Consider the following 25,556-nt stretch of genomic DNA (forward strand, 5'->3'; position numbering starts at 1 on the left):
ACCCCAGTCTTAATACTTTTAGGATGTCTTCACAGAAACTAAATGTTCTGTTAAAGTCACTGATTTGAAGATCTTTCTAAGTTCAGAGCTGCCTATGCATCATTCATTGGCTGAACCATTTCTAAGTTCAAAATCTTGCAACCTTGCAGTCTTTTGAGCTTGTCCTTGTCTGTCCTCCTTAAGCTCTTCCTGTGATCTGTGTAATCAGAAAGTTTTTTAATTGGATGGGGAAAAGAAAGGGTTACTCTGTGCTTAAAAAGGTAGACGGATAAAAATACCATTGGAGTCATACTTCCTTGCTATTGTTCAGTTTGCACTTGAGGTTAAAGCAACAGAAGGAACAGAGTGTACTTGGGAACTGCTTGATCTTTTGGATCTTGGTGGGTGGGATTTAATGGTTGAAGACCAACTACTGTTCATCAATATTCAAAGCTTGAAAAGGAGTTCTAACCTCGCTGTAAAGTCTGGATCCTCTGGTGGCCTCAGCGAAGGAGGATCTGGAAGGCATGTATTGGATGTTCATTGTTTAAGCTGATGAACTGAAAGCCTCAGACAGGCACTTAAAGCTGAACTTACCTTCTATTGGAAGTGTTAGCAACCAGAGACTGTGTTCTTTACTTTGGAATATATAACATAGGAATTGAGGCTGTGAGGGCAGTTACCCAGTTTTCTGAGCTGTTTGCCTTATTTTCCTGAAAGCTGTTATATGAGCCAGTACTGGTAGTAACAGTATATATTCACTTACGAATAGTGTTGCAGTGGTTGCTCCGGAGTTTATGCTCTGCAAAAAAAGTGGTATAAATGATGTCAAAAATCTGATATTCTCTGCTTGTAAATAATATGGTTTACTAATGACCTTTTTGGGTGTTTTGTTTTTGTTGTTTCCTTCTTTTAGATTCAGCAATTGGAGGTGCTGCTGCTTCAAATTATGCAAATTCCACTTGGGGTCCTGGAGCCTCCTCCAACAGCGGCACCAACGCCAACCCAACTCACATCTGGGACAAGGTGATTGTAGACGGGTCTGACATGGAAGAGTGGCCTTGTATTGCCAGCAAAGATGCTGAGTCTTCTTCCGAAAACACCACCGATAACAACAGTGCCTCGAACCCTGGCTTGGAGAAGAACACTCTGCCAGGAAGCACCACTAGTAACAAAGGAAAAGGAAGCCAGTGCCAGTCTGGAAGCGCTGGAAACGAATGTAATCTTGGGGCCTGGAAATCTGATCCCAAGGCTAAATCTGTTCAATCTTCCAACCCTGCTGCCGAGAGTAACAATGGACTAGGTAATTGGAGGAACTTGAGTGGACAAGACAGAATCAGTCCCGGTTCTGGCTTCAGCAACTTTAACCCAAATAGCAACCCATCTGCTTGGCCAGCACTGGTTCAAGAGGGCAATTCTAGGAAAGGAACTCTGGAATCTGATAGTGGTAGCTCCAATGCACAGATTAGCACAGTAGGTCAGACCTCTAGGGAACAGCAGTCAAAGATGGAAAATGCGGGTGTTAACTTTGTCTCTGGCAGAGAACAGGCTCAAATTCATAACACTGATGGACCAAAAAATGGAAACACTAACTCCTTGAACTTAAGTTCACCAAACCCTATGGAGAATAAGGGAATGCCCTTTGAAATGGGCTTGGGGAACCCTTCCAGGAGCACTGACACCCCTTCTCAAAGCACTGGAGAAAGAAAGACTGGGAGTGTTGGATCTTGGGGTACAGCTAGGGGGTCTTCTGGAACTGACACAGTCTCTGGGCAGAGCAATTCTGGAAACCATGGGAACAATGGAAAGGATAGAGAGGACTCCTGGAAAGGAGCTTCTGTTCAAAAACCTAATGGGTCAAGAAATGATTCTTGGGATAACAATAACCGGTCTACGGGTGGCGGGTCTTGGAACTTTGGCCCTCAGAATGCAAATGAAAGCAAATGGGGTGAAGGGAACAAATTAACATCTGGGGTCTCTCAGGGAGAATGGAAACAGCTGTCTGGGTCTGATGAACTGAAGATTGGAGAGTGGAGTGGTCCAAACCAACCAAATTCTAGCACTGGAGCATGGGACAATCAAAAAGGCCACCCTCTTCCTGAAAACCAAGGCAATTCCCAGGCTCCCTGTTGGGGAAGATCTTCCAGCTCTGCGGGAAGTGAGGTTGGAGGTCAAAGCACTGGAAGCAACCACAAAGCAGGAAGTAGTGACAGTCACAATTCTGGACGCCGATCATACAGGCCTACGCATCCTGATTGCCAGGCAGTCCTGCAGACTTTGCTGAGCAGGACTGACTTGGACCCCCGAGTGCTTTCCAACACCGGCTGGGGCCAGACTCAAATTAAGCAAGATACTGTGTGGGATATTGAAGAGATGCCACGGCCCGAGGGGAAGTCTGATAAAGGAACTGAGGGGTGGGAGAGCTCTGCCACACAGACAAAGAACTCAGGGGGCTGGGGCGATGTACCCAGCCAAAGCAATCAAAACAAGTCTGGATGGGGTGAGCTCTCGACCCCAACGGAGTGGAAGGACCCCAAAAATACTGGAGGATGGAATGACTATAAGAACTCCAATTCTTCTAATTGGGGAGGAGGAGGAAGGCAAGAAGAAAAATCGTCCTCCTCTTGGAATGACAGCTCTAGTAAAGATCAGGGGTGGGGTGGACGGCAAGCCAATCAAGGATGGTCTTCTGGGAAGAACGGTTGGGGAGAGGAAGTTGACCAAACGAAAAACAGTAACTGGGAAAGTGCAGGAAACAAGCCAGTGTCTGGTTGGGGTGAAGGTGGGCAAAATGAGATTGGAACTTGGGGTAATGGTGCAAATACAAGCTCTGCTTCAAAGGGTGGATGGGACGATTGTAAAAGAACTTCAACATGGAACGAGACGGGTCGACAGCCCAACTCCTGGAACAAGCAGCAGCAACAGCACCAGCAGCAACAGCAGGAGTCTTCTGGTTCCTGGGGTCCACCGCCCCAAACTCCAAGTAATGGGCGGCCTCCGAACCCAAACTGGAACAATGGACCACAGCCAGCTGCCCCCAAGGAAGAGGAGCCTAGTGGCTGGGAAGAACCTTCTCCACAGTCAATCAGTCGAAAAATGGATATTGATGATGGCACTTCAGCATGGGGAGATCCTAGCAGTTATAACTACAAGAATGTGAATCTGTGGGACAAGAACTCACAAGGAGGACAGGCCCCGCGGGAGCAGAGCCTGCCTACTCCAATGACTAGCAAATCACAAGCATCAGGTACTAGTCTCATTTCTTTCTTCAGCAAACTCCCATATGTGACTTGTAACCTCAGTGCATAGGAGAGATGCTTGTAGCTGCCAATTCCTGATAGTTTTATTCTATAAAGAAGACCAAATTCTTATTTGAATATTTGGTTCTACGTTTAAAGCGTCTTTAAAATTTGAATCTGTCAGTCCTTTGCTTGTTGTGTTTCAGTAACTGGTCAGAAATCTGGTCACCTTGCCAGGAAAAGAAAATATTTGTTAGCTGACAAATCTGCATATTGAATTTGAATACTGAAGAACAGGTTGAATTACAGAATCAAAAAACTTTAAGACTGAGTCCAGCAATAAATTTAATAAGCCCAGCACTGCTTAGTCCATGACTAAACCATATTCCTCAGTGCAAAATCTGCAAGTCTTTTAAATACCTCCAGGGATGGTGACTTGCCTACTTCCCTGGGCAGCCTATTCCAGTGCTAGACAATCCTTTTGGTGAAAAGTTTTTCCTAATATCCATGTGAAACCATTTGCCCTGGTGCAACTTGAGGCCATTTCCTCTTGTCCTATTTCTTGTTACTTCGGAAAAGAGACTGCCCCCAGTGTGGCTACAGCCTGTTTTCACATAGTTGTGGAGAGCAGTAAGGTCTCCCTGAGCTTCCTTTTCTCTGGACTAAATAGCATTTTTTATATTTAAATTTATTTTTGATATTTAGTTATTAGAGAAATGGGCAGAAGATCTTATTTTTAGTCAAAAACGTTTTGCTCTGTAACACTCAGTTAACACTTGAAATTGAGTACTTCTGTGACAGTTTTTTAGTCAAGTTTGGCTTTGCTGTATGATAAAGAATACTTGGAAAAATAGTTTCTTCTTTAATAAGGACAAGAACAAGTTTCATAGCCTGGAAATGTATTAAGAAATTCTTGTTATGTAATCTTTTCCTCTGACTCAAAGACGCTTTAAAGAATGCTATCTTGATTTAATATGTACTGCAAATATGACCTTTCATTCGGTATATAAAACCCCTAAGTTAGATGCTTGTAATTAGTCACAAAAGTTCACGACAGGAGGACAGTATTAGATGCGGGGTTCACATTTAACCTGGGAGAAGACTATTACTCATCATAGCATTATCTTCCTTTTCATCCCTGGAGGTCAGTGCCCTCTCTAAATTTGTTGTGAACAATTGTCAATTCCGTTGCACCCACGCTACTAAGAGCCAGAACAAGAAGAACGAAGCAGCAGATTAATGATGTGGTGCTGCACTGCAGTAAACAATTCATTGCCTAAATGGTCTGTAATGAAACCTCTTTCTCCTTTGTGCAGTCTGGAGCAAAAGCACTCCACCTGCTCCAGACAATGGTACGTCCGCCTGGGGTGAGCCAAATGAAACCAGTCCCGGGTGGGGTGAAGTAGATGATACAGGAGCATCGACTACAGGCTGGGGGAATGCACCTTCCACCGCCCCGAATGCCATGAAATCTAGTGAGTATAGGCCAGAGACCAGTTTCTTTACAATTGCCTTGGAGATTTTTTTATTTTTTTAAATGTGTGTCTTCGGCCTTTCGACGTAGGTCATCTGTGGAGCAGTTGGTATCTGAGGCCTGAAAACAGTGTTGAATGTTTTTATAGGATTTTGATGGATGAGTATTAAGTGTTTGTAAATGACTGGAACTTTCTCTTTTAAGATAGTAAAAAATTTCCTAATTAAGCAATTAAATGATTTTGGAAGTGCTGAAACATAGTAAGGGAATGTGTATTTTTCTCTGGCTGCCTACTTGTTACATGATAGGTCGCTTTTTCTGATGATATCAGGAAAAGGCATGCACAGTTCTGACAAATTTAACTTTGGAGGCCAGTACATGATTATCTATGGTTTGGTAATGCAACTTGGCCTTGAATGGAGTTTTTTAATTGTAAAAGTGAGAAAAATTGTGGCTCTTAAGAGCTGCACTTTGTAGTAGAACCTAAATGACTACTGCAGTGTCTTTTGTGAATAAGATACTGAAATATTTTGATAATAACTTCAAAGTTTAAATTTTGCTATATTACGAGTTTTTGTGGCTATTCTGCTTGATGATGTAAGTTGCTTGTGTAGTTTTTATTTCACTCTTTTTAAGGAAAAATCAACAAACAAAAGCAATGTTATTGCCAAAGTCAGTAACATTTGTATGTGAAGTTTCCTGTAGGAACTGCTGATGATCCGCAAGTGTTACTGAACTTGACTTGGTGGTTCCACTGTAAAACTGTTTCCATCCCAGAAGTTGCTTTTGCAACATGTAGTTGTTTGAAATGAAGTGCTGTGGAGATAGTTTAATTGAGGTGGGAGGAAGGGAGAATGACCCAACAGCAAACTGTTTGGCCATTTCTGAAACAAAAAGTCATTGCTTGCTTAGTTATCATTATAGCAGGCTTCTGTGGATGACAGGCTTCCCATGCCTGCCGCATAGACTTGGCATTTTTAGGATGCTAAGCTGATTTTAGATGGCTGTCTTCTTCTATCTATAAAAAGACAGCTAAATATGACCAAAATGAGAACTTCTGATACTGATCCATTGAAAATTCTGTTGATTCATTAATGCTTAATACTGTCTTTCAGGACTATATGTGGTCACTTGCTTACTGTACTGGTCTGTATGTGTGCCATAAAGAACTACAATCTACTTATGCTGTTCTGTATGTGAGCTGTCCCCAACTCTACAGCAAAACCTAGGGTCAAGATACAGACTAGCTGTGATCAGAAAAGGAAAATAATGAGTTTGGAGCCAAAGAAGGAAGCATAGATCAGTATCCACCTGTTAAAAAAAGTAGATTTACGTACTTCTGCCAGCATGGCATAAAAATATTCTGCCAGAAATAGGAACAAATTCAGTTTTCTGTAATACATATATATTTTTTTAATCTTGAAAATTTCATTTGTGTTCTGTAGCCCTTGGTACCTCCTTACTCAACAAATGCAAAAAATTAAGCCGGTGCCATACAGACAAGTCGTCTTCACATCATTGTCTAGATTGGTGTTCATGAGTGCTAGAGAGCTGTCAATGCAGAAAAATCATCTCTGGTCATGTAGTATCATAGTCACCAGAAATAAATTAAAGCTGCAGGGACTAACCAATATAACATTTTCAGATTGTGTTTTTGACTCTGCAGTCATAATACTTTACTGTAGCCTTTTCTGTGTAAGTAGCATGATTAAAGGACCAAGAGGTAGATTTTTTGCAGTAGGACCAGTATGTTTCATAAGCAGCCCTCAGTACCCAATTAAGCAGACTTTAAAAAGCTGTCTCAACTGAAGTATTTGAGGGTTTATTTATAATGCATTTTAAAGTATCTCTCAAATCACCATAAAATGCTGTTGTACTTACTTTCATTCTGGTCTGGGTTGAGATCCCCATGGTAGGCTAATTGCATTTCTGGACTTTTTGAATATTCAGACTTTCCACTATGTATGTTAATGTCTTTATTCCTGATTTCCTCACTCAAACCCCAGACCGTTAAAAAATTTGTTATTGCAAAGGAGATAATGATGATGGTGGAAATATTTTTTTAGGTAGATAAATGCTAAACAAACAGGAATAAATGTGAAGAAGGAAGAGTTAGAGCAGGAAGAACAGTTGGATAGTGGACAGGGTGAGGACTTGGGCTCCTGATGGCTTGTTAGTAAAGGTTAGAATTCAAAGTTGTGTGATGATGCTAGAGAGTAACAGGCAGAAAAGAAGCCAACAGGGAAAAGTCTGAACTGATACAGTGAAGCTTAGGGGGGGTACTTAAACAGCTCTGCTAGTAAGTCTCTTTAGTAACATTGTCAGGAATAGAATTTGTAGTAGAGGGGGGTTTTTTGGTTTGGTTTTGCTGTTCTTGTTGTTTTGTTGGGTTTTTTTTTTTGCATTAAACTGCTTTTAATGTTGTTTGTACCAGAGAACAATGTCTGTCCTTGCCTTCAGATTCTACTTTGTTGATATAGCTAGAAGTTGTTTGTTTCTGCAATTTTGTGGAAGAGCATAGGACAAGGGGAGTATTGAGGTTTTGAAGTGAAAGAGGAAATAATTGATAAACCACCTGAACCAGAGTCTTCAGCACCCCTGTTTGTTGAGTATGCTTCAAAGGCTTTGATTTGCACTCAGAAATAATAGGTTGCCTTTTAAATGCAGCTGTATCTGTATAAGAGGTCCCTGTTGCTCTTATATCTTTAGAGGTTTGACATTTCTTTAAAATAGTTGCAAAACATGACATGCCACCAAATCTCTTGGGTTTTGGGATTAGTGCACAAATTTTTACAGCTGTTAGGGTAAAGACACATTTTTTTATTTTTTTTTTCTTTAGTTCCTTTGGGATTCTGATGATCTCAGCTAATGTTGCAGTGTCACATCACCAGCTGCATGGTATTGTAGACTGCTTTTGAGCTTTTTTTTTTTTCCCCCTTTTCCTAAAGGTTCTAAATCTATGCAAGATGGCTGGGGAGAGAGTGATGGGCCAGTGACAGGAACACGTCATTCCAGCTGGGAAGAGGAGGAGGAGGGAGGAGTCTGGAACACAGCAGGCTCTCAGGGAAGCAGTTCCTCCCACAACTCAACAAGCTGGGGACAAGGAGGAAAGAAAACACAAATGAAGGTAAAATGCTTGAATGATTCATTACTACTGTGTTGTCTGAAAACAGTCTGACTGATATATTAGAACATTATGTAGTTATTTTTTAAGAAGGTTTTGCAGAGTTACAGAAAGGTGCCTCTTAAACTAGTGTAAAAAAAAATCAGAGGTTTTTTTGATTTGCTTTAATATATTACACCTGTTATGACTAATAAATCTTCCAGTAGGTGTCAAATTCTTTTGGTTTGTCAGCTGCACAGCCATTACTAAAAGCAAATAAGTATCCCAAGGCTGTTTCCCTTCTCTTGCTGACACATCTTCCTGTTAGGCTGCTGCTCTTGTTCTTGCATAGCCTGCTGAAGTTTGGATTCCACAGTCCCTTTGGCACATGAGCTTTTTATTTCTAACAACTGTTGGATTTATGCCTGATTTGTGTTTGTTGTTGTTGACACTTGGCCTCAAACGGGAGCAGGAGCTTGGCTGTAGTCCTGAGTAAATTTCTTTCTAAGGCTTGTTTGCATTGAAATTTTGTAGTACAGTAACACTTGTTACTGTATTAATATTAAAAGGACTATGCTGTGTCTGCTTCTCATGAAGTAGGTAGGGCAGATTCAAAAGGCAGGGCAGAGCAGTTTCCTGAGACGTGGAAATACTATTGTGATATGGTAGGGAGTTGTACAATTCCTGTTTTGCAGAAATTATTCTCTGGGACTTTTTTCTCACTTAAAGCTTTTTTATTTTAACCACCAAAACAACTGAAAATGCTTTCGCTGTTGAACTGTGTAGTATTGGAATTGATGATCTGTAAATTGCACTAGGGCTAAAGAGAGACCCTGGTCAGCACAGTGCCTGTGCAAGAGACACTGTGCTAAAGGGAAGCAAGGCAAGGAAGAAATCTTCCTCTGTATGCACTGGAGTAAAGAATGTATTAAACTGTAACAGAGGAAAAAATAAGCCATGTTGACAAAGCTTTCCAGATTGCAGAGTGAAACTGAAGGTGGGATAAACATTCTACATGACAATGTTCAAGCAGTTTGGAATACCTAACAGTGAGCAATTGTACAAGACACAGTATTTGGTAAATGTTTCCAAATATGTAAATAAGGTAATTTTTTTTCAGGAGATTAATTTCTCTGATACCAGAATTTTCATTTTAAACATGCACATCTCAAGGATAAAGGAGAATTTAAGGAATCTAAAATATTATATTACTATTTGTATTACTATATTAATAATCTTAAAAATATTTTTGTCTCTTTTTTTTTTTTAGTGTGCATTAAAAGGAGGAAATAGTGATTCGTGGATGAACCCTTTATCCAAACAGTTTTCAAATATGGGCTTGCTAGTAAGTAAATTTTTTTTTAAAGAAAGTCCAACTTTGTGAAAAAAGTTGTAAGCTTTAAATAAGTCAAAAGATCAACTGTTTCACAGTTACTTGTCTGCATCTGCTATGCTGGGATGTTGATTATAATGCCTGAAGTAGCTGGCTCAGAATGGCTTATCTGAAAAAATTTGATCTACTTTGTAATACTAATAAAAGTAATATGACTTTTCCCAAATCTACTTTGATTCCTAAAGTTACTTTATGATGGCCCCTGCTCTGAGGTTACAGTTTCCTTGCAAGTAATTGATTTGGGAGGAGGATATGTGTTCTGATTTTGTTTGTTTGGTTTGGGGGCGTGGGGATTGTTGTTTTTTTTGGTGTAGGGTGGGTTTTTTTGCTTTGCTTTTGGGTTTCGGTTTTTTTTAAATTTTATTTTCCTAACATGCTGTTCATAGCACTCAATATAGAGGCTCCTGTCTCTCTAGTGTCAGACATCTGTGATAAGTCCAAGGTATTCATTCTAAATCTCAGCCACCTATCAGAAAAGGAGATTTACAGTTCTGTGTCTGTCTTGGCTGAATTTACATTTGAGGTACAGCAGGGTCTTTTTAGAAAAAAAGAAAAGTTCATTATGAATCCATAAGTAGAGATTGTTTGGTAAAGTGAATAAATAAATATCACATCATTGAAAAAAACCAGAGCTGTAGGGAAGTATTTCAAAAATAATTATATAAAATTTCTTTAAGGAACTTCAGACAATTTGTAATATTTTGCAGAATATTGTGCCAGTTGTCATCCTGTGAAGCAGGAATACTATGTAACTCTGACTAGCAGAAGATAATGCAAAGTTTGCGGGGGAAGTCCAGGGCTGCACAAGCTGACACTGACATGCTTAGGATTTGTTTGCAATGTATTTTGGCTCCCAAGCTCTAATTCAGTTTGCTAGGCACTAGATGCTTCTGAAAGCTGTGGGAACACCCTGTCCCAGACTGCCAACTGAGGAATCCCATGGCAGCACATTTCAAGATTTGATAGGTCGTGAGGATGAGCTATCATTTTGGCCACTGTTTTCAGTGTTTTGTCACTCAACCACTGGAACACGAGGCCAGAGGTTCATTTATGGAGCTGCTCTGTGTCCATCTTTCTCTGTTGCTGCATTCATGTGTCTGGTTTCATATGGGTAAACTTGCCACACACAGCATTAGGGGGTTGAGGCAAGGTGTGTCACAGGTGATATCAGAAACCTTTGTGTTCAGTTTTAGTTTTAACCAAAACTTTTATTAGCACAAGAATGTTCTTCTGGCATTCCACCTTTCTGAAATATTTCTCAGCGTTGAATAGAAGTCAGAACTGAATTGTGGTTTGTTTTTTTTTTTCCCCCTCAGAGTCAAACTGATGACATTCCAGGCAGTAAGATGGACTTGTCTGTAGGTATGTATATTTTAATTTCAGTGCATTTGAAATATGAGACCATTTTTTGTATTTTATGATGATGACATGCTGTACTCTGGAAGGGTTTGATCCTTAGTTTTAGCAATCCTCATAAGGGTAGAGTAAAAAACATCCTCTGTCTTGTCTGTAAGCTTTAACTCTGGTGTGCAAGAGTGGGATATATACCTGTACAGAGCAGAACTGTAACTTGGGACAGAGACATCTTTTAAGACTGTTTTAATCTTTTAAGTTTGTATTCATTGTTACTGTTTCAAGAAAGTGAAAACATTTTTCATTTGGTGGAAGAGTACTGTTTTCCCCCCCCTCCCAGTAGGACATCCCATTTAGTACAGCTTCCTGGAGGTGATGTGAAGGGAAAAAAATTTTCTGTCATTGATTTCTTCAGTTCCATGCCTCAGGCTATTAGAAATTACTTTTCAGTGGAACTAGATTTTATGTTCTGGACAGTTTCACTACAATTGCTACACAGCTTAAGCATCATTGTCTGTGTGGTACCAAAGATAGAGCTGTGGTAGTCAAGACTTACTTGCATCTTAATACCAGGTGTGGATTTGGTATTCTGATATAAGCCAGTCAGATGCAGCGTCTCTTATATTAGAATCCATTGCATTCTTAATTTTCTATCACTCTTCATCGAGGTTTCAGTTCTTCTTTATTCCCACAATTGCTGTCTTCTCTGAAGTAGTTAAGGATCTCAGTAAGAGATGATAAAAATGTTTATTTATATGGTACGATAGTTTTGTGCAAGGTAACTTTTTTTTCATCTCTCCAGTTTGGCCTGATAGATCCTCTCTAGAATTCAATCTCTGCTTTTATTTTATGCTTCTCTAAAGAATGTCTAGGTGGAGATCAGTCATTTTCACAGGTGTTCAGTTCTCACCTGCCTTCAGATGCTGCTGGCAATAAACATATCTAAGCATGTACAAATGAAGAGGATGGTAGCCTGGATTATATTGATTGTAGCTGTCTTAGTTCTTTGTAGGATCCTTTGGAACTTTCCAAGACCCTAAGGCCATCAAAGCTTCTGAGGAGGTGACTGCTGCTCAGAATATCCTGTGAAAGGGTGCAGAAAGGCTGTGTCTTTTACCTTGATATGTTGCACTTCTTTAAGCTTAGTGTGCCCATTTATGGTGGCATCCCTTGGTCTTAGGTAGAGCCATTTATTATGGCTTGTATTGTTTCAAAGCCTGTGAGTGTAACAGATCTTTGTAGGCTTTTCTGTTACTTCTGTATTTAGCAGTTTTGCACTTGTTGCTTGTGACATTTGTTTGTGGAAAGCTCTAAGCTATTTTGCCCAGCCCAGGTCGACTTCTAAACTTTAGAAGTTGGACTTATTGATGAGGTAGGCGTGTTTGTCAACTGGTTTTCACTCAAGATTACAACACACCATGTTCTTCTGACAGATAACTGCCAGCATGATGTTTTCCTAGTTTATGGATAAATGTGTACTTGGAGACCACATATGTCAAAGAAAACTTTGGCTTTGGTATGCTTGGAGCACCTTGGCTCTGATCATCGTAGTATGATCAGTATGTAGTAATGCTTACTACATTGGTCTCAGTCTTCTTGTTTGAAGAGTACGTTCCCTTTCTTTCTAGTGCTAGAGTAATACTTTTTTTTACTGACAAAGACAGAAAAGAGATGGATCAATAATGTCAGAGGCAGATGTTCTACTGCTATCAAATCTCTTTAATGGATAGCTTGCCTACTTTGAAAATAGGCTAGAACTTATTTTCCCCATTGAAATATCTCCTATTCTGTAAGATACAAAGTTTGCTGCAGTCAAGTAGCTTGTCAGAACCATTTTAATCTTTTGTATTTTCTTCTTCCCTGTTTGACAATCACCTTTGTCTGTTTTTTAATGTATTAGTTAAAACCTCTGCAGATCAGAGAACTTTCAAATCACCTTAAATACTGAGAAATTATTTTAAAAATTCTATTTACTCAAATGTAATTCATGCAGCTGGCTATTGTAAATATGTTACGAAGCTGTAGCTTATATCTAAGTGCATGTGGTTACTCAATAGGCTTGTATGATGTAAATTTATGGTAAAGGTATAAAATCAGTATGGCTTCTCCATTTGGGTTATTTACCCCACTGGGTGTGTCTGTTTTCACCATGTTGATTCTCTTGTTGGAAAATGTTTTGTGTCTCCTACCTCCCAGTGCAGGATCATATTAAATAATTTTGTATGGAATTCAGATTTCTTTTTCTTTAAGCTCTGTGCATGTGGTGGGGGAGATGTATTTAATAGAAGCATTTTCCCACATTAGGGGGTGAACATCATCTTCCAAGTCCTTGTTTGGTTTTGCATTTTTCAGTGTTTTTGTCAACTCTTAATAGTGGGAAAAATCTAAGAACAGATAGGGTCTTTTTTTATTAAGAAGGTTTAACCTATTTTATGTTTTTGCACGTAGAGAATTCGGGGCTTCATATTTATTCATACACAAGTGGTTTTGCCTACTATAGAGGGTAATTCAAACTTCTCACATTTTGACAGTTGTCTGTACTGCATAAGGTAAAGCTATTCTTTAGCCCTCTGCATTATTTATAGTTTTGGTGGACAAGTTCAAAAGACAAGACTCACATGACACCTTTCAAGGTTGCATTAGAATTTTTTGTGAATGGGATAAAGGAATGCCATCACCTCTCTCAGTGAGGCCTTGTTTGTACTGATGTTTAAGCAGCTGCCTCAGCACTAAGTGACATGCAAATCTGTGCTTCAAGCCTTCAGAGGTGCTCTTTTAACGCTCTGTGTATTTTACAAGGCATCATTCAGCAATGTTTGAGGAGTTGATTGGATCATCAGGATAACCAGAGACACAGAAGGGTGTTTCTGTGGCTTAGTCATCTTGTGTTGGCATTGACCCAGTTTCATTTCAGACAGGGATGCAATTATGCCTCGCTTTCAGTTTCTTTTCAAGCAACTAATGGCCGGGGCTTCCTGTGGGGAATTAGAGCACATGAGCCTTTTAGTAGCACATTGCTGGCATTGTGTGCAGTGGTTTGATGTATTGATAAAAGTAGGTATTGACAGCACTGAGCTGTGGGTGACACTTTGTGACTGCTTTTCCAGAGGCAGTCATAGCTTTCAGGATATGTTAGAAAGGGCTCAGAGAACCACAAGCTCATCCAAGTCAGTATGACTGCAGTTACAAGCTAAGATATGTAGGTTATTTGTCATACCTGTTTCATGATAAAGGCATCTGAGAGGATGAAGCTGGATCAGGTTTGAAAACTGTGCAGGTAAGAAAACCCCATGCAATTAGTGTTCAGTTTCATAGCTTCTTGGCTCTAGCATAGCTGTGAATATTAATAGATTGGAATTGGACATTAAGAAGAGATGCTGGATTTGAGAAGCTTTTTCAAGGAACAGTGTCTTGAAGGTGTTGAAGTGGTTAGCTGTCTGCTCTGATAAAAGTTTAGTGTTTTGCCAGTGGTAGGGATAGGTTGTCTATCACCAACTTCTTTTGGAAAAGTCACAGATGTTCTCAATCGCGCTGACATGTTTTTAAAACCATTCTTGGAAAGACCGTCTCTGCTACTAACTAAACAGTATTCCTTAAAACTAAAAATACCAGTAAATCTCATTTCTATCACCTACACAATTTAAAATGAAAATGTTTTCCATCTACTTCAACACAGCAATATGCATCTGATAGCTTACAGGTGCCACATATGACCCAGAAAAATCTGACTTGGCAACAGTTGAGTGTGGAAGGTAGAAGACTTGTTCCAGTCAGTTCTTGAGCTGTTGATAAAGCTTTTAGAAAAAGTCCATGTCTTGTTCACTGTGTATGTTTCAGTTTGGCCATCTGCTACTCACATCTCATACTCCATCAGGTTACTGACTAAACAATCAAGAGACTTTAGGGGGTGTTTGAGAATGGTGTTCTGGGTTGTGTTACTGTGTGCCAGCTAAGGGAGATTGGTTGTCTGTCTGAAGTTACAATATACCAATTGATGTCTTGTGTTGAAGAGTTAAGTTCATGTGACTGTAGGAGAATTTTGACCAAATTATGTGCATGTGACCAAATTTTTAAAATTATCTCAAACAATCTCTCAATGTCAAACTCAGCAGAGGCTAAGTAGAATACATGGAGAACTCAAATAGTGGTCTTTCTACATACTGAATCCCAGAAAATAACAGTGCAGGTTTTGGGAGACATAGAGAACTAGGTATTAGTTAACATAATTAGATAAAAAGTGTATGTTTATATCTGTACATAAATTGTGAGATATACTTCACATTTAACTCTATAAAGTAAATTGGCATGTTCACTGTTAAATGAAACTTCCTACATTAATTTTTCAACACTTTTAATACCAACAGTAGCTATGCTAAATTATAAGACATGTAATGATCTTAGAGATGATTTCTTCGGCTGTGAACCTGCTGTCATGAAACATGGTAGAGATGATTTGCACTGATTTCTTCTTTTTTTACAGGTGGTCTCCCAGATAAGAAGTTTGAGGTAGATAAACGAACCGTGAATCTCGGGGATTTTAATGACATGATGAGAAAGGATCGATCTGGGTTCCGTCCACCTAATTCCAAAGACATGGGAACCACAGATAGTGGGCCTTATTTTGAGAAGGTGAGAAAAATATCTCTAGACGAGTTAATATCAACCTCTATGTTCAATGATCCCACTTTTTATCCTAGTTCTCTGCAGGTGCTAAAAATTTAATAACCCTGACTGAGCTGAGTAGTAAAAGGTGTGGGGTAGTTGTATTGGTAGAATAAATGTGTGTATGAAACAGGTGTCAGGTATGCATAGGCAAACTAAATTGGAGAGAGTGAGGCTTTTTATTCTAGAATGGACTGTTTTTCATTTAAACAGAAATACCTCTCTCTTTTCTTGGAAGGGTAAACTACCAGTAGCAATGAAATACCTTATAGGTTTCATCAAGATGATTATTTTGACTACTAACTACAGTCATCTACTGTAAAAGAATACTTTTACATTTACTTAGGTATCAACCAGTTATCAGTGTTCTAAATTTTTTTCTTATTTCATGTCTGGCATTTTTTGGAAACACCCTTTCTAAATTCCACAACCCCTTATGCTGTATGTCCATGTACTGTAAGCTTCTATATGACATCTGTTTCTCTGTGACATCTGTTGTATGTTATGGTAGCGTTTCTTTCATATTCTTGCCTATTTTAAACAGAAGCTTTCACTGTTATTATCAAATATTAATTGCTTCACATTAAGAATTGGAGAGTGACCAATAGATTCAGAATGCTCTAGGGCTGTTTTGGGTTTTTTTTAGATATAGTTTATCACATGTAAAATGGAAAACAAATTTGTTTTTAAAATTCGGTAGGCGTGTTAACTGTCTAGGAATTTTTTAACTCCTCCATTCTGGTATCACAAGCCAAAAAGCAGTTTTGTCAACTCCCTCTGGTGGCATAATTAATAAATACCCTGAGCAAAGCTAATGTGTTTCCTAACAAATTATACTGGCAGAGGTGTGCTAACGTTAGGAATTCATTCAAGATTTTTTTGCTTCTGTAGTGGTAATAGCCACTATCAGAAACTAATTTAATGGAAGTTCAAAATGTATTTTTAAAAAGAAAACCTAAGACTTTGGTCCAAGGAGATAATCTTAATTGTCAAGTGATCGTTTGAATCAGAAGTTTTGTCCTTGTAACTGCTATTACAAATTAACTTTGCTTCTTCCTAGTCACTCACCGTCCCTCTTTCTCTCCTCTTGCATTCTGTTGCTTCACTAACCAACTCCTGCTGTTGGCTAACTGCTGCTTCAGCTGACTTTGCCTTTCTCCAATCAAGATGGGTGCCTTGGGGATGAGGCTCCCTGCTCTCCCTTCTCCCCTTCTCCCAGCTACAAGCTGTCTCCCTCTGGTTCCACACTATCCAACGTCGGCCTTGGGGCAATCGGCTCAGGGCTCAGTCCCCAAAACTTCGCTGCTAGACAAGTAAGCAGGCCACCTTATAAGATGCATTGTTATAAGGCTGCAACCTGGGCTTAATCCTGGTTAGTTGGTTGCTTGCATTTGTTCTTCTGCTGAATAGATTAAAATTGTTAATGGTAATTTCAGCTGTCTCAGGCCATTGAGAATCAGTCCACTTTGGTTCCTAGCATCAGAACGTACGGTCTGGTTTTGTCGGCCTCTTCCTAAATCACACTGCAGCAGCAGCAGGCGTAGATGTGCTTTTCAGAAGTTGTGAAGTTAGTGGTATCCTTTATTTTCGTTGCTGGCTTAAAACCCAGCCAGAGGCTGTTGATTTGCCTCATCAAATCCAACACTGAAGTTTTTCAGACTCCACTCAAAGACCTTGTATGTAGAAATGTGCCTGTAAAAAGATGTAGTGATTTAGCATTGCGCCTGTTCCCTTCTTCCTTCCTCCCTTCCTCAAATCAATCAAGGATTGATTTAGTAGCCTTTAAAAATTCGTGAATTAGCAATATTTTTGTGTACAGGGAAATGGTGGGGAAGGAGTTAAATGATTAACTGCAGTTCGGAAGAATTTCTGACTATTATGTTTGGCATTATTCTAGAAGAAAATATTTTAGGAATACTAGGAAATGAAAGAATAGTACCTAATTATTGCAGCTGGTCTAGCTTATGTAGTCATATGCCTAACATGATGGTGTTTCTTTGTGTTGTCTTTGTTTCTATGTGACACGGTGTTGAACATCAGATTAGTCCAAATTTGCAGGCATGCTGTTGATCTCAGTGTGCAGAACTCTGTGGAGTTATAGTGAAGGCTGGAAGTGTAGCTACAGCTACAAGGCCTCTCAAAAATTTTCATGTGTAGTTGACTTCAGGCAGCTGTTTCCAGAATTAAAACCTCTTGTCTTTTGCAGTTTTTTTGTGTCTTCCTGCATGCTTAGGTGTTGCTTCTGAAAAAGAAGGTAATTTGGATGCAGGGGAGTGCAGATGAATGAGGCAGACCATAGTGCTGCCAGTGTAGAAGCAGGAGGAGAGACTTGTGTGTGAACAAAAGGATAGCAGAGGATGCCCAGTATTAATGGTAGGAGTATTATGCACAGTATTATAATAGGGTTTATGAAATCCTGGTATGTAAGGGAAGGAAAGGTTTTAGTGATGGCCTGCACAATCTCAGTTTGGAAGAATGGTGGACTTACATGGGGTGCAGCAGTGCTGGCATGGACAGGCAGAATGGGGAATGATGGCTGAGGGGTGGAAAATGCACTCTTGAGAGCACCAGGTGTCTGCGGGTCGCAGACATCCTGATAGACAGCAGGAGATGGGAAATTCTGGGGGTCTTGAGACTGAAAAGAAATTCATGGCACATAAGCATGCTTTGGAGTATGAACTTCAGCTTTTAGAAGCAGGAGATTGCTGTAGCTGTCTTAGTGTAGGAGACTGTTGATAACATTTCTTGTCGCTTTTTTCGAAAAATAGTGCCAAAAAGGTCTGCTCAAGAGGCTGAAATCATGAAACATAATCACAAATTTTCTTTGGTCTTTTTCATGCCTTAGGGTTTATTACAGAAATTGCTTATATATCAGTAAATATTCTCATTTAAAAACTCTAACAGCAAGTATCCTTGTGTTAAAAAATAAATCACTGAAAGAAACAAACAAACAACAACAAAAAAAAAAAACCACAATTCTTATTCTTACTTGAAAATTTAGTGGGAGAAAAGGGAAGGGAAAGTTTCCAAATCCAGAATGCTTAAGTTTTCATGGCGAAGAAAAAATTTTAATACTATTTTAGAATACAAATTTCAGTTAATGAAAGGCCTGCAGAGGAAATAATAGCCTTGTGCATGATATCTCAGCAACCTACTCAGGAAAAGTACCTGTCTTCTCTAAAGGGGGGGACCAGAATTCTTGTTGACACAGTCTTGCCGTGCTTTTAAACCAGTGGAATGGAGTTTTTAGTTTGTTGTTTGTACTCCAAGTTTCCTTTTCCCAATACATAAAGTGCAAAATACTAAAACATTAGATTTGTCATGTTTTGAAGTAAGTAGATAAGTATTACTTGACACTTCCGAGTTAGAGTAGAAACTACCTGCATCTCAAAAGTGTACAGTGGCTTTAACCCAGGTAAAATATTACTGATTTTAGCCAAATGTCTCTAATTCTAAAGGAATTCTGTTTAAATCAGTAACTTGGCTCATTGTTACTGATCTGTAGTTACTAGCATAGAAATCCATTATCCTGCAAGATTCATCTTCTCACTACTGCTTTAATTTTATAGGGTGGCAATCATGGTTTGTTTGGAAACAGCACAGCACAATCGAGGGGCGTGCACACACCAGTGCAGCCACTAAATCCTTCCCCCAATATCCGGGCGCAAGTGCCTCCCCAATTCCTTTCTCCCCAGGTAAGGAATTTATAGCAACTGATTGCTTGTAAAAGTAGAGCTACAGCCTTCAGAGCACATCATTGAGGTTACTTACACACCTATGTTAGTCTCAAGTTGATGTTACGAAATGGAAAAGTTAAATAAGATAAAACCATTAAAATTCATAGTTAAAGTACTTAAAACTCAGTGCAGAAGCATTAGCATTCCATCTTATTCCAAGGCAGTTGATGATAAATGCTCGCTACCAATATTTTTAAACCTCAAAAGTGGATTTGGCAATCCTGTGTCTTATAAAGGCTTTTGCAAAGTATTTTAAAAAGAACAAATAAACATGAAAGCTTAAAGTGTTTCTGAAGTGTGACACGTTGCTTGATTTTTTTAAAATAGTCTTGTCATGTGCTTCCTGTCCCCCTCAAAAGAGAGATTTCATTAAGGAACTGCATGTTACGTTTGCACTGAAGAGCTTAAACTTAAGACCTCAGGCTCTCCAAATGTACGAGTTTAGTCTTGGCTTTGGACTTGGTGAATAATTCTTGAGTTTTTTTGAATTGTCTTGGTGTAACTCTCTGATAATGCAGGGAGAAATGGGGGGATTCTTCTCCACCTGCTCCTGTCTTTTACTACTATACCTTATTCGGTGTACAAAGAGATTAACTCTTCCTGTGAGACGCTGTTTCTTTACTCCAGTGACTGCCTGAATGCCTTTCTTTTCCCTTGTCAAGCAGTATGTTTTTAATGTGATAATGCAGTACTCTGGTTACTGGTTAGCTGCATATATATTAGCATTTATATTTAGTGCAGACTCTAGCACCTGATTGGTTGGGGGAGAAGCCTTTGTGTGTGTGTCTGCATCTGCACATGTAATACTGTATACTGTCAGTCAAGTGAGGTATTCACTCTGCCCAGGTTACAGATGGTGCATGTTTAAACGTGATGTGTTAATAAATCCGTCATGTCTTTCCTAGAATGCCATTGAAGATTGGTGTCATACTTGCTCCTTTATAGAAATACTTGTACTTCATCTTTTCTTTGTAGCAGTGTGTTCAGGATATGTAACTGGTTTCCGTGCAGGTTTCGGCCTCCATGCTCAAACAGTTTCCCAACAGTGGCTTGAATCCTGGTCTTTTCAATATGGGCCCCCAGCTTTCTCCACAACAGATTGCCATGCTGAGCCAGCTTCCACAGATTCCCCAATTTCAATTAGTAAGTAGCTAGTAATCTTGTGAGACAAGACTTTTTGCAAATTGTCTGCTGAAGGAGTTTTCTTTTTATGCTTATTCTAATTCTGTTTTGTTCTATTGATGTTATTTTGTACAAGTATTCTCTCCTTGCTATATAGGGACGTAAAGTCCCTGCCTAGAAGGCAGCAGATAAACCAAATAGGCCCATGTTATCATTGTGGATTACAGTGAGTTAGTAATGACTCTAAGCCATGTTTTTTTGTACAGAAAGCAGTTGTTTGATTTTTTTAATGAAGTTTTCTGCAGTCTTGTAGTCATAGTGATAGTAATAAAGCAGGTACGAGTAATTCTGTTGCACGATGTTAAATTAAAAACATTTAACATTTAAGTGAAGGATGTGGTATTCTTCTGATGCATTCATTGTCATTTTATTTGAGTGAGTGGAATGAGAAACAGTTTACCTAGGTTCTGAGCAAAGCACTTGCTAGTGAATAGCTCCTGGCAATTATATTTTGCTTGATGAGTTCTGTATTTTCACTCTTCCCAACCCCACTTTTCTTGTAGGCTTGTCAGCTCCTCCTCCAGCAGCAGCAGCAGCAACAGCTGTTACAGAGCCAGAGAAAGTTATCTCAAGCTGTGCGACAGCAGCAGGAGCAACAGGTGTGTGACACTGTTTCTGTCAATCATGTGAAGTGTGCTGGAAATGCAGTCTGCAGCAGAGATGGTGCTGGCTTCAGTAACAACATCTGCTGTTTTCACATTGCACTTTATGGAGAGCAGGGTCTTTTGGATTTCTTCTAATTCACTGTTTCTTTGTTTACTGGAATAGGTTCCAGTATACCACAGATGAAGTGGTTTTTTTCTTTCATTTGCAGATTGCTCGTATGGTGAGTGCCCTCCAGCAGCAGCAGCAGAGGCAGCCTGGCATGAAGCATTCACCATCCCACCCTGTTGGGCCCAAGCCACATTTAGACAGCATGGTACCCAATCCTTTGAATGTGGGTCTCTCAGATTTACAGACCAAAGGGCAGATACCTGGATACGGTTCAGGTGGTAAGTGCTCTGTGGAAGGAGGTTTCGTGCATTGCCTGTAGCTTCCCTACTATTAATATGGTAATTGTGTTTTAGTCACTTACGTCTGGGTCCAGAAATAAGTCCTTCATGTATAAGCATTAGAGCGAAGGTTATGGCAAGTGTCAAATTTGATTCAAATTGCATTATTTTTCATTACATGAGAAGAAGGCAAACCTAAGAATAAAGCATGTCATGGCATACTGACCTAACACACTAATTTAGAAGATGCCCCTTGAACATACCCTTTACTGCTGATTTTTTTTTCCCCACCTTTTTCTTATGATTACAATGACTTTCTGTTAAAAGGTGCTTTAACCAGATGACAATGGTGTTTTGCTTGTTTGTTTTACAGGCTTTGGCTCAAGTGGCATGGATTATGGCATGGTGGGAGGGAAAGAGGCTGGAACAGAATCCCGCTTTAAGCAGTGGACTATGATGGAAGGGCTGCCCTCTGTGGCTTCACAAGATGCCAATATGCACAAAAATGGTGAGAAGGGGAATTTTGGGAATGCTGTCATAGGAGCATGTTGCTGGAGGTGAAAGAGTTTAGATGAAACTGTCTTGCCTTGCCAGTATGCATCTTAAATATTTTTTGTGTTAATATATCATACTCCTGAAGATCTCTACCTTTCCTGCGTGTGAATGTATGTTTTTAATGCTGCAGGTGCAATAGTGCCCCCTGGAAAGGCTCGTGGAGGATCGCCCTACAACCAGTTTGACATAATCCAGGGCGACCCACTCAGCAGCCATGCAGGCCCTGCTGGTGATAGTTGGTTACCTGCCAAATCTCCACCAACAAACAAGATCGGAAGTAAATCCAGCAATGCCAGCTGGCCTCCAGGTACTACATAAGGGCAGGGGTCATGTTCTCGCTTTAGGATAGATGTGCTGAACCTCTCCTTATCATAGTTATTTAAATAACCATTGCAAAGAAAATATTTGCCTGGTTTGGCCTGTCTTGGTTTTGGAATTTCTTCTACATTAAAGTAGAACATAAATGCTTAATTTCCAATATAAAACGCTGGGCTGAATATGAACTAACTGCTGGATTGCCTGAGTAGTGTTTAGTTTTTGTTAGGTGAACTCCCATCTTCTGTGGTTTTGTGACTTTACATTTACAGAAATTTTCATAAAAACATCTGTTAGTAGAATACACAACACCATCTCCCTTCTTTTGTACTGATTCCTTAATTGTGCTAAGACAGTGTAAAAATTATTGATAGTGTGGAATCAGAAAAAGATACGAAGTAGGGGCTTTTTTGTGATGACTGGGACACCACACTGTTGTGGTTCACCTTTGTTCATGTCACATAAAAGGTAGAAGAGTGTTGCAATGTTGTGGCTTGTGGCAAGAATCTCTTGCTTTTGGGATGACAGGCTGGTGCACAATTTTTCTAGTTTAACTGGCAGAATTTCATGTTTCAGCTAGAAAACTCTCTAGGAAAAGTACATACATATTTCAATGCACACGTAATTTTCTATATGCAGCATTCATTTAAACAGAGTGGTGTCCTTGAAGTTACACCGATTAATCACCGATGCTCTTCAGCAAATAGTGGGTGCTTTGATTTTTCTCTTGTCTAGAAGACAGTTGCATTCCAAGAAAACATTACTAACTGCAAACCCTCTGCTGTGTATCCCCATGAGCACAAAAAGGTAAAAGTCCAGGTGCATCTCTTGGGTAAAGCACAGTAGCACAGACCTTGCATCAGAAAGCCTAGGAATCTATGTGTGACAGATAGAACTGCAGGAAAACTAGAAAATGTAGTTGAAGATTTTTGAGGGAAGCCCTCAGTGTCTAGCTCCAGCAAGACAGCATCTTCTGATGAACTAACAGAGCTAAAGAATTAGTTATCTCAAAAACATCTGCACATTCACAAATTTTTGTACTGCTCACTGCATTCTGTACAGGTGTATTTGTGTTACACTTCTGTCAACCTGGTTGTTAAGTATGGAGCTTTTTGGGGTGGAGTTACTGTTCATAAGGCCAGAAACTTCCAGAATGTAATCTTTTGTCAGATCTCACTCACAGACTCATTGTTGCTGAACTTGTTTACTCAGTCACCATTCCCTTGTATTACATTAAGAAGCACAGTACTGCTTGGAATATTACAAGACACATGAGAATCAACTCTGCCATGTTTCCAAGATTTGGAGCAGCCACTAGCTTTGGCAAGGCTCTTGGTGGCAAAAGTGTTACAGAAGTGAGAAGCTGCATAGCTACTCTTTGCCCCTTGTTGATATCTTAGAACTTCTCTAATGATACCTGTAGTCCCTTTGTCAGTGGTAAGTAAACTTTTTTGTTGCTGACTGCCTCACCGCTGTGAGAGGATAGGTGAAGTTCACAAACTGTGAGCATAAAATTTCACTGAGGTCCTCAGTGCCATCCCTTATGTCTTGTGTGAGTAGCCCAAGACTATGATGGCAGCCCTCATGTAACAGATCCTGGGCTTTGGCAGGTGGCATTTATTCAGTTATTGCTGTATTGCTGTTCCACTCTTACAAGATCCATAGGGTGCTGGGACAAGTTACTGTTTCATAACCATCAGCCACTTGAGCTGTCTCACAGTCTAACCTAGGGACATCATTGATAAGGACAACTGAAATCAAGATCTATCTTAACAACACAAGAGCCCTGATGAAGAATGAAGACCTAAAATGACTTTACACTCTAGGTCCTTCTCTATAAGCTTGTAGATGAGGTCAGTTTCTGGCATGGAGATAGAATTCTAACTCGTTGTGTTGGAAAAAATGTTAACATTTTGTCAACAAAAATGAGTTTACAAGAGAAAACCTCTTGAAATAGGTACATTTTTCCTTTGAATGAAAACAGTGGTCACTCAGCATTCACCCTGACTCGACCTTTCACATTTTCCTCCTAAATGCCATCTGCTGCAGAAATTCTGCCATTCAAGAGAGCAATATTGTTCAGCTCAAAGATAAATGAAGTGGTGCCCAATCAAACTGATATCACAGCTGGAGGTGAGAGCAAGTTTTGCTGCATTGGTGAGAACTATGTGATTTGGTTATGTTGCACAGACTTGCATATTTAGGTAATATTTAGACTGTAATTTTCCCATTCAAGATCAGTCATACTTCAAGCAGACTGGCATGGATGTGTCTGTCATGGTTTTCACAATAATCTTACGTTTCAGCTTTTTCAGAGGACCTCTCAAATGCCAGTAGAGAAATGCATTTCATGTCTTCTTTACTGCCTAGAAATAAAAGAGCATGTCTTTAGACAGGAGTTGGTGAATGTGCATGATAATAACTGTCAGCTCTAAAGGAGAGTTTGGAAATTTGCCAGTGTGCTGAAGTTCAAGGAAATGCTTTTCCAGACCAGTGTTACATTGATGAGGGAATGTGTTTGTATACAATAATACCCCTGATCCTTGGAGCCTTGTTTGTATATTCATTAACCTTTTGATTAGAGCCTTCTACTCACTTAATTTTCAGTCTCACCAATACTCGGAATCTTTGCAGATAGAAGACTTGGGCTTCCTTTTTTTGTTCTAATTTCCAGGTTCTAACCTGTGGTCATAGATTCTTTGTCTCAGAGCAGAGAAGATATTTTGAGTAGACCCAAGAGCTGTATTGCTTCTTCATTAACAGAAGGGAGGTCCTGCTTGTCAGGGGATGGCAGTATTTTGGTAGTAGCTGAGCAGAGTCCTTCCGTCATGCAGTACTGATTGCTCAGAGTATTAAAGTGTTGATACCTGGATTATTTTGTTCAGTTACTAAAGACTAGGAGATGTACCTGATGTTTATAAAATCGGGAAGGCAGTGAACAAGATAAATGCAGAATTGTAATTCTGTGACACTTGCAATGCTAGAATTAAAAGGATATAAATTATAAATAGATGTGAGCTTTTTTTCCCATCAGGAGTGGTGAGCTTTTGTGTTGTGTTGCTTTCACAGCTTCTTGAGACAGATGGTACTAGCCAGTGGTAACAGTGATTGGATAAAATGGTGGAAAAACAGTTTCACAAGCTGGTGCCAGCAGATAGTGGGTATTTCTACCATCTAAGTTAGGACAGCCATGGATACTGGGAGAGTGTGGAGCCAGTAGTCCACCGATAGTGGCCAGGTTTGTTTTCTGTTCCTTAATGGTCTTTCTTCTACTGCTGTTGGCAAAATGCTGGACTAGATGGACCATAGTTCTGACCCTGTGGGGCATTTCTTTTGTCTTCTCTCAGATTCTACCATGCATTATCGTACTCTAATACTGGCCTTGCTGTGGCAATCATTTGAACCAGTAGTATCATATTCTCTTCTGTATTTTTCTGTGAAAGTCATAGTCTTGACTATAATTCTTCATTACAAAGGTGACTGAAATGAACCCTTCCCTGCCAGATTCATCCTACATTGCTTCATTCTAGAAAGTGCATCTTGGATCCCTCTTTTAATAATGGATCTTTAAT

At 39.6% G+C, this 25,556-nt stretch overlaps 1 protein-coding gene across 5 annotated transcripts in view; it reads left to right on the forward strand.

Moving 5' to 3' along the window:
* The window catches only part of TNRC6B (trinucleotide repeat containing adaptor 6B), a 125,026-nt gene that overhangs the window by 88,931 nt on the left and 10,539 nt on the right, over positions 1 to 25,556 (forward strand). For 3 of the 5 annotated variants that reach the window (XM_062492190.1, XM_062492192.1, XM_062492193.1), the window contains 13 exons: positions 896 to 3,226; positions 4,535 to 4,693; positions 7,641 to 7,819; positions 9,066 to 9,140; positions 10,505 to 10,550; positions 15,022 to 15,170; positions 18,773 to 18,898; positions 19,952 to 20,083; positions 20,626 to 20,721; positions 20,937 to 21,114; positions 21,488 to 21,622; positions 21,800 to 21,976; positions 24,034 to 24,117. In XM_062492190.1, the coding sequence (XP_062348174.1) occupies positions 896 to 3,226; positions 4,535 to 4,693; positions 7,641 to 7,819; positions 9,066 to 9,140; positions 10,505 to 10,550; positions 15,022 to 15,170; positions 18,773 to 18,898; positions 19,952 to 20,083; positions 20,626 to 20,721; positions 20,937 to 21,114; positions 21,488 to 21,622; positions 21,800 to 21,976; positions 24,034 to 24,117 (3,867 nt within the window). The remainder of the gene's footprint in view (positions 1 to 895; positions 3,227 to 4,534; positions 4,694 to 7,640; positions 7,820 to 9,065; positions 9,141 to 10,504; positions 10,551 to 15,021; positions 15,171 to 18,772; positions 18,899 to 19,951; positions 20,084 to 20,625; positions 20,722 to 20,936; positions 21,115 to 21,487; positions 21,623 to 21,799; positions 21,977 to 24,033; positions 24,118 to 25,556) is intronic. The other 2 variants (XM_062492191.1, XM_062492194.1) reach the window with 2 other exon arrangements.

The sequence above is a fragment of the Cinclus cinclus genome, chromosome 4 (assembly GCF_963662255.1).
Source record: "Cinclus cinclus chromosome 4, bCinCin1.1, whole genome shotgun sequence".
NCBI lineage: Eukaryota > Metazoa > Chordata > Aves > Passeriformes > Cinclidae > Cinclus > Cinclus cinclus.